Raw genomic sequence first — 9,840 nt, forward strand, 5'->3', positions numbered from 1 at the left:
TAATTCACGTTTCAATCGATGTTGGAAGCCCATAGTGTGTTACAAATCATTCTTAAACTCAAGTTAAAATGAACACAAATTCCTTTAGCGTATCCCGGCGTACACTGACAGCAGTCTGATATGTAATTAATAGTATATTATCTCCTGCTATACTGCATGCAATCGATTCACATCAAATACTTCATTTTTATACATCTTCGTCTTACGTACAGTTATCGATACGTCAACTGACCAATCAGCGAGTAGATGTTATTCCTTTATAAGCACATTCCTTGATTTCTTAGCATTGGTTGTGTATTGATGAGCTAACACTAGGTAACACTAGGAAACACTAAGGTAAGTTACATTTTATTCATTCAGTATTTAAGAATACGGTAAGTAACTTTTAGTTGAACACTAAGAAATTAATGTAAAGTAATTATTACAATTTTGTAGAATTTTAAAAAACAGTGCGTTTTGGTGAAAATACAAAATAATTGTCTTTGTAGGCCGAACATTATTTATATTCGAAACATATTACACTTAAAAGTAAATTGTTTTAAGAATTATTCTTTAATCGTTTATTAAGCCAAGTAAACTGTGTCCTCAGTTCACTTCCAATTATTGTATATTCTTCAGCTATTGTATATCGTTTTATCAAATATAACACTGTTATTGTTATTGCAAAACGATGTTTTGAAAGAACGGAATCACTTTCTGACTGACTATGCACCGTTTTCGAATCAAGACTGATTTACTTTAGATAGTAAGTTATAGTTATTGAAGTACTTGCCTGGTATGTGTATTAAAAAGGGCGGGGAGGCGGAGATGAAGTTCTAACAAGTTATGAGTTTGTTGATAATATGCATGTTATTTTGTTTTATTCTGAATAAGGCCCAATGACAATATTGAATTGTAGCATTGTTAAATTGAAATAGGAGCAAAGTTTCTAAATATATAACGGGTAGAATCTATAGCAGGTCATCAAAATAAAAACAATAAACATGTACACAAAATAATTAACAGCCATATAGTTTGCTTTGCTCTGTAATGTACATTCAATGATTAAACATGTTAATTAATTTCCTTTAAAATCGTTCTTAAATCTGAAGGTTAGGTAGTTGCAGGTCTACAGTTATAATGGTGTCACCAGTGGCCATATTCATATCAAACTTTAGGAACATTTAAAATCTAAAAATGATCCAATTTAAGTGAAAACACTTCAGGAAAATCCTGAAATATGTATTGATTTAATTATAATAACTACTTAGTATTTTAAAGAAAACTATCTATGTGTGATCGGTGAATGTACAGCCAGGTTGCCATGTACTATAGGCCTACATTATTGTGCGTTAGGTCAGTTTTGCACCCTTCCCTGGTTAGGCATCCTTTTCACGTATTTGGTGGAACGAACTGACAGTTTCATGAATACACCATTGCGCATGCTCGGTACGGATGCGTTTGATAGTTGTTCTGTAATTAGTTGAGCATTATTAGGTTGCGCTTAATTATGTGGTTGTGATTTCATTGTGCATGAGTGCCACTGTGCGCGTCGATTAGTAGTTTACGCGTGATGGTTAGTTTGTGCTTGATTAACTGTGCGTGTGTTCGGCAAGCGGTGTTATCTGAGATGTCTGATGAGGTCGTATCCAACTGGGAATGTGTTGTAGTCACAATATATGTTTTTATCGGGGATTAATTTGTAAAGATGAAAGATCGTGTACATTTTAGTAATAAGGATCTTTCGATTTCCGACAATTTAAGAACAATTAGTCTTGTTATTTTATATTTCGCTGCGGTTGGTGGGGGTGGGGAAATAGGAAGCTCACTATTGTCAGAGCACCATATTTCTCTATTAAATGTTGAATTTCAATCAGGAGTAACAAATTCTACTACTTGATTTAATATTTACTCGCTAAAACGTGGTTCCCACTAGAGACGCAATGCAAGGACGTACGCGCAACGCAAGCGAGTTGACCAATGACAAGCCACTGTTTGAATAATCCATCGCTTGTGATTGGTCAAATTACTTACGTTGCGTTACGTTCTTGCGTTGCGTCGGTAGTGGGAACCAAGCTTTAGGTAGTATTCTCAGAGGCTTGATAGGACTAAGTGGGGATTCTTAGAACACGTTTGCAAATGTCAATTTAAGAACCGCTATTAGACATTCAGGGGTCAATTATTATTAGTCAAAGTTTAACGGTGTAGTTAACATGTTTAGACTACATATAAGAGGACATTTACTCCGAAAATTCCCCTGTACAACCAAACACACGTTGTTTAAATGGAAAAGTTAGAGAAGAAATTAAACTATAGGTCTCTTTGAGAGTTGAGATCACTTAACAGTTTTTATACTGTAACATTTTTGTGGTGATCAGGCATATCAAAAGAATTAAAAGTTTATGATGGTCTCTGCTGAACATGAACGAATATCATTAAATGCCGGTCGGCGGCGGTAAATGACATATAGCGATAATATCAATAGGCCTAAATGCCGGTCGGTAAATTACATACTAGCCATAAAATCAGTACTTCACATTCACATAAACGACGCATATTATGCTCTGTCAATATCGAATTCAAATTACCGACAATTTCAGAAGTAGAATAATTATATTACCGTACTAAATAGGCACAACATTGACGCACAACTTGTTTTGGGCGCGCGCGCGCCATAAACATTATTTCGTAATGTCATCACTGCCGACAGAAAATAAGTAGGTGTGAACCATTAAAGTAACGTAATAAATGTTTAAATGTATTAATGAACGCGCTCAAAGTCTAAACGATAGAGACGTGAGTACCTTTTCCATAGAATACGAACCGCTGACGCAAACCACATGCGTTGCGCTTACGTCGTTGCGTTGGAATGCGTTACGTTGCGTTACCAAATGGGAATCAAGCTTAAGTCATACTCAGAAGACACTATACATAATATGTTTGTAATGAATACTCTTAAATGAGTTCCAGGTGCAGTCTAACTAAACATTGGATTTACAGTAAGTGTTTATGTAAATAACTTAAGAAAGGCGGTTGTCAAAAGTGTCCATTTTGATCATTTGATCTGAAATACATATACACAGCACATTATGAAATATTAAAAAGCGAATGTTAATGAATTGACAAGTACAATTAATCTTGGTTCACGCTTAGACGCAATGGAATTAGATAAACGCAGCGCATGTGAGTTAACCAATCACAAATGACAGTTTGAATGATCTATCGCTCGTGATTGGTCAAATTACTTATGCTTGATTTCCATTAGAAACGCAACACAGGGACGTAACACAACGTAAGTAATTTGGCCAATCAGAAGCGGTGGATTATTCGAACTGTCGCTTGTCATTGGTCAACTCGCTTGCGTTGCGTATACGTCCTTGCGTTGCGTCTACCAAACTGTTGCGTACAATTGACCGAATGAACCGTAACAACAGCTGACTGTAAACCAAACAATAAAGCAATTACCACAATCACCATTAAACATTGATGAGTAGGCACACAAATTCAAATTAAATTTGACTAATTTGAACGGTCGTCAAAATGAGTTGCATATATATTTAGTATTTTATGAATGCCAATCATTTCGTGTGAATGGACATTTCAAAACCTGCCTTCTCAAATTAATTAGTAAACCAATAGTAATTTGATCACATTTCCATTGATGAGTTCTTTAACTGTGTATGCATATATCTATCAGCAAATTTAGTTAGTTAGGCCTAATATTATAATAAATATTAATATACGGTTATCGAGACAGTCACAGACATTGCGGCTTCCGTCTGTGGTTATTCTCTGTACTGAACCACACCTGCATTTCGTTCGAAAGACACACCTTACTAGTTTTTTTCCTCGGCATTGTATCTAATTCAACTTCTCACTAACTGTTAGTGAAAGATCGGGACCAACAGGTGGTAAACACTTCTAAAAACGGTCCAGTCCCAATTGCACAGTGGCTGTGTGTGGCAGTGGCTGTGTTTGTGTGGACTAGTACACCGGGGTAACCCCCTACTTGTCTCGAAAGATGTACTAGGTTCTTTAAAGTGCACATGAGCTATGTGTACACTGGACCTAACGGTTTATAGTCCTTATCCGAGATTTATACTTATTTTTATATAGGCCTAAACAATGTTTAAATCATGCATACCATGGTCTACACCTTTATAGTGGCTCGAACTTAAACTTTTGTTTTGTTTGAAAGAAGTACTTTTATTTTAATTTTTATATGCATTCCCTGACATTTCTTTTATGAATATTTAATTAGTTTATTTTCAACATTTATTTTCTGTGAAAGATATTTTTGTATGTACTGTATATATAACATGTCATGTTGAGAATTAAACACTCTCTCGTCATTCTGTATATCTAATGCAATACTGCTTACTGATAGGTCTTTTTTTTTAAAATCTTTTCTATTTTTAGTTTTAATTGAAAATTTTTAATTATTTTTTATTTTGAAATGAATATAGATATCTATACTATCATTAAATAAAGCATAAACTTTAATGAAGCCTGCTATTTGATTAGAATGTGATTAACGCGGATATTGGTTATGCATTAATTTACGAATTGAGTTTATTTTACACTTTTATGGCGCTGCTGTGCTAACAAATTGCTTGAGTATCCATAGCGACGGTGAGTTAATTGAACATGTACACTCCCAAGCTCAATATTTAAATAGAGTACGGTATGTCATTTCCAACAGTACTAGTATGGCAAATAATGTTTAATAAATTCTAACATAATCAATTATTAAGAACTTAATATAGTACATTAATATTGAAACATTTGGAAGAATTTTAATCAGTTATTTGTATGTATATCATTCATTAAACATAAAAAATGCCAAATTAATCTAAACCAATGAAAACGATAGCGTACGTCATGTGACCTTCATTCAACTTGCGAACTGCATTGTTATTGGTCAGAAGTATAATTGAGTTCTATCACCATGGCTACTATCACCATGGTTTTAATAGCCTGATAGACACGGACTTGCCAATTTAAACCGTCATATTTTTAACGTAACGTCTAAAGGTTACACGATGTGATAGTAAAAGCGTATTTACCCAAATTGGTTTTCAGCGTGATGACAACATTAAAATCTTGCATGCTAACCTTGTGCGATGAAGAATCAAAGTTAGATTTGTATATTATGGCACGTCACAGCTTGACGTTTTCACAATAAGGTTGATCGCAAATAGCTTGATTTCCCAAGGAACGTCATTGCACAATGCATGATAGGAAGGGTTTGGGAGCAAACGTCACGACACGTACATAAAAACAAATCACGTACGTACGCGTCGTGACGTTTGCTCAAACCCTTACCATCATGTATCGCGCACGCTATTTGCGATAAATGGAACGTACCTTAAACATTGTTAATATATCTCTGTTGTACCACTCTCCAACCTGGATCATCAATGTACATTTTCAACTTGCCTAATTTAGTTGTATTAGAATCGGTGACCAAAACTTAAAAAAGTTCACTCACATTGTTTATGTCTGATGAGTGAATACTTGCTTGATTACTCCTATGTGACCCATCGCATTTACAAGTTGTATTTTCTGCTGACTGACGTTCTTATTCAAATCTTATTCTTTTCTAGACTCTTCAAAATGTACGTGACATTTGCACTCATTCTTATACTAGTTCCAAATGGAATTTTGTCAGCCGAAAGTGTTATCGGCACAGAACCGGAAAAAGTACTCGTGAAACCAGTAAATACTAAATGTGACAATGAAAAGGCCACAGATACAACAACTACGAAAAGTTCAGGATGTGTTGTGAGTGGTGATACAAAGGATTCGGATGAAAAACGAGGAAATTATTTTCAACGTTTGCAAAAGGATACAAAAGAGATTAGCGAAGACAAGGAAGAAGACAAACGGGCCAACGATGAGAAAGCGCCTGAAAAACGCGGCAATTTCCATCGACGTCCAAGAATGGATGAAACGGACATGGCGGCAAATAAAAGAGAAAATTACTTCGACGAAAGCGAGATGACAGAAGAGGAAAAGAGAGCAAATTACTTTCGGCGTCCAAGGCCACGAGCGGCGGACGAGAGCGAGATGACAGAAGAGGAAAAGAGAGCAAATTACTTTCGGCGTCCAAGGCCGCGAGCGGCGGACGAAAGCGAGATGACAGAAGAGGAAAAGAGAGCCAATTACTTTCGGCGTCCAAGGCCACGATCGGCGGACGAAAGCGAGATGACAGAAGAGGAAAAGAGAGCCAATTACTTTCGGCGTCCAAGGCCACGAGCGGCGGACGAAAGCGAGATGACAGAAGAGGAAAAGAGAGCAAATTACTTTCGGCGTCCAAGGCCACGAGCGGCGGACGAAAGCGAGATGACTGAAGAGGAAAAGAGAGCAAATTACTTTCGGCGTCCAAGGCCACGAGCGGCGGACGAAAGCGAGATGACAGAAGAGGAAAAGAGAGCCAATTACTTTCGGCGTCCAAGGCCACGAGCGGCGGACGAAAGCGAGATGACAGAAGAGGAAAAGAGAGCAAATTACTTTCGGCGTCCAAGGCCACGAGCGGCGGACGAAAGCGAGATGACAGAAGAGGAAAAGAGAGCAAATTACTTTCGGCGTCCAAGGCCACGAGCGGCGGACGAAGGCGAGATGACAGAAGAGGAAAAGAGAGCAAATTACTTTCGGCGTCCAAGGCCGCGAGCGGCGGACGAAAGCGAGATGACAGAAGAGGAAAAGAGAGCAAATTACTTTCGGCGTCCAAGGCCGCGAGCGGCGGACGAAAGCGAGATGACAGAAGAGGAAAAGAGAGCAAATTACTTTCGGCGTCCAAGGCCACGAGCGGCGGACGATAGCGAGATGACAGAAGAGGAAAAGAGAGCAAATTACTTTCGGCGTCCAAGGCCACGAGCGGTGGACGAAAGCGACATGACAGAAGAGGAAAAGAGAGCTAATTACTTAGACGAAAGCGAGATGACAGAAGAGGAAAAGAGAGCAAATTACTTTCGGCGTCCAAGGCCACGAGCGGCGGACGAAAGCGAGATGACAGAAGAGGAAAAGAGAGCCAATTACTTTCGGCGTCCAAGGCCACGAGCGGCGGACGAAAGCGAGATGACAGAAGAGGAAAAGAGAGCCAATTACTTTCGGCGTCCAAGGCCACGAGCTGCGGACGAAAGCGAGATGACAGAAGAGGAAAAGAGAGCAAATTACTTTCGGCGTCCAAGGCCGCGAGCGGCGGACGAAAGCGAGATGACAGAAGAGGAAAAGAGGGCAAATTACTTTCGGCGTCCAAGGCCGCGAGCGGCGGACGAAAGCGAGATGACAGAAGAGGAAAAGAGAGCCAATTACTTTCGGCGTCCAAGGCCACGAGCGGCGGACGAAAGCGAGATGACAGAAGAGGAAAAGAGAGCCAATTACTTTCGGCGTCCAAGGCCACGATCGGCGGACGAAAGCGAGATGACAGAAGAGGAAAAGAGAGCCAATTATTTTCGCCGTCCTCGTCCACGTCCACGAAAAGATACAAAAGCTGTAGCTGAAGAGAATAATTAACAAAACATTTGAACAATTACGTCATCCAAATATTATGACGTCAAAAATAAACTATTAAAAAATAAAACAAATCTGTTATTATGAATTATGAAAATTATCTCTGTGGTAGCAGTGTTAGTGATGAAAAAAATCCGAAAAACGACGAGTATTTTTCTATTAGACTAAAGTAATAGTAGGCCTAGACAAAATGAATCGTGAAATTTAGAAAATGTATTAATGACATTCACATACAATTCATTTGTTTTGTTTTTGTTGTATAATGTTGTAGACTGCAAGTGTGCCACGAGTGACATTCAGATTCATCGCCCTGTTAGATACTACCCAAGCAAACAATAGGGTGGGGGGATATGGGAAGAAATTAAATCAATACGTCATGATACGCATTTAAAAAAGTTGTAAATAAAAACTTAAATTTAAATATGTATATTGCAATATGAAAATATTTTAAATTGATTAGTTTATTAACTAAATAATGTGTAAATGTTAATTAATGTAAAGAATAAGATGCTTGTGTTAGACGATAGTCCTGTGTTGAAATGACGTAATAAAATGTTGATGCAATTGCGTAACGTGTCAGTTTGCTCGTTGAAAGCGGTATCTCATCAAATGACGTCACAAATTCGGCTGTTTTATTCTGTAAATATTAGGACCTCGACTTAACGTAAGGACTCTCTATGGTTATGCTTTATTACATCACAAAGTTCATTAATATCCCATAATATTCGACCAATTTTGTTACAAAGTTTGCAAAACTTTTCCAAAAATCTCAAAAGAATGCCGAAGGGATTGTTGTTGAGCGTGATGAGAAGGAGCGGGAAAATCTTGAATTTTGAGGTACAACAGAACCATGCAATCGTCGTCGCTAACCAACGCGCTAAGCATCCGTGTCGAATTCTCATTGCTCAATTAAAGTCGACACATACTCAATGTTTCGGTTCATTTCCTTATAACTTCAGCTAAATAGCTCATAACTCTTTCAAAAAGACTATAAACTTAGAAGCTAAAATGAAATTTTTCGAAGATTCTTCTATATAAATTCAAATCTCTGTAATTCAGCAATGTTAATGCTATGTATAGTTTATGGTTGTGTTGTGTGATCGGATGCGTGTGCAGTTTTAATATCGCGTTAGTAACGCGCATTAGTGAGTTTTCATAATAAAGCAAATTAGTCTACATGTATATCTTAAGGCGAATGAAACTAAGTTGAACAAACAAATCATGTCGCTTCTACCGCTTTAGTGAAGGAAATCTCATATCGTTTGGCACATTCTCATTAATTTAACTGCCTAGATTGTTGGAGACTTTCGCCAAAATGTCATCGGATACTATCCAATCAAATCAAATAATGTGGACGGACGGTCCGTATCTAGAACGCGTACATGTATTGTGTAACGTATTGGCAATAATATCGCACGCCAAAGCACAATGACGTTTCCGGGGCGATAATTAAGAGTAAACAAAACTGAGTCGTCATTTAAAAAACGTATTTTGAGCAATAAAGGTTTAATATAGTTGGCCTCCTAACTGCTTTCATTACAGATTAGTACGACGCAACAGTACGTTGATCTTTAATAGGATGATGCACTTCAAATTAGAAATAGAAAACAAAATACAATACACTATGGTTTAGAGATGTTTAAAAAAAGATTCTGTTTGCGCTCTGAATTTTACGATGGTCAGCCGATGGTTAATGCTGTTGTGCTACTGATTAAAAAGTCCACTCTTTGCCCCTCCTAGTCCACGTACTGTAGCTATGCTTAAATATTTAATCTATTGTTAGTCCATTCTTTACTCTCTCGTACCACTGTTAAAGAATGTATCACCTGGTGCATTTAAATATATAGTCTGGCTCTATGTAGGAAGCTATTTGAAAGCAAACGTTGCAGGTAAAATTGACCACCGCACACACGCGAATAACGCGTGTAGGTATTTTTAATCCAAAATATTAATAATAAGTAGTTTTGTGCTACGGTCGAGTACCTGGTGCATGTCAATGCACAAATTATCTATAAATTATTGAAGTTGTATTTAACTATACAATTCGATTACTTTATCCCCAATGAGGTGTGTCTAATCGCCGCTATTGCATTGCCAACCAAGGCACCTCCCCACAGACCACTCAACTCTTTTATCAGTTTTGTTTTCGTTAAGGAAAAATGAGTATTCGAAAGGGAATGTTATAGTTGTCATTAATAACTTCCATTTGACTCATATCCTATATTTTAATGTTGGTGAATCAATAGTTGTATTTATTTATCTCATTAAATGTACATCATCTGGCTTCAAACGAAGACGTTAATCATTCCACCTCAACGATAATGATACAGTTATCATAATGATAGA

The 9,840-nt window shown here is 37.6% G+C and overlaps 1 protein-coding gene across 1 annotated transcript; it reads left to right on the top strand.

Moving 5' to 3' along the window:
* Positions 1 to 285: 285 nt before the first annotated feature.
* On the top strand, positions 286 to 8,058 carry LOC144844367 (uncharacterized). Its single transcript, XM_078701247.1, has 2 exons — positions 286 to 336; positions 5,586 to 8,058. Exon 2 carries the CDS (start codon positions 5,596 to 5,598, stop codon positions 7,495 to 7,497), a length of 1,902 nt encoding a protein of 633 aa, XP_078557373.1. The 5' UTR covers positions 286 to 336; positions 5,586 to 5,595; the 3' UTR covers positions 7,498 to 8,058.
* The last annotated feature ends 1,782 nt before the right edge of the window (positions 8,059 to 9,840 follow it).

The sequence above is a fragment of the Antedon bifida genome, chromosome 6 (assembly GCF_963402885.1).
Source record: "Antedon bifida chromosome 6, ecAntBifi1.1, whole genome shotgun sequence".
NCBI classification, from domain to species: domain Eukaryota; kingdom Metazoa; phylum Echinodermata; class Crinoidea; order Comatulida; family Antedonidae; genus Antedon; species Antedon bifida.

Bases quoted from the DNA above. Each gene is read 5' to 3' on its own strand.
- LOC144844367 (XM_078701247.1), top strand. From the start codon at position 5,596: ATGTACGTGACATTTGCACTCATTCTTATACTAGTTCCAAATGGAATT.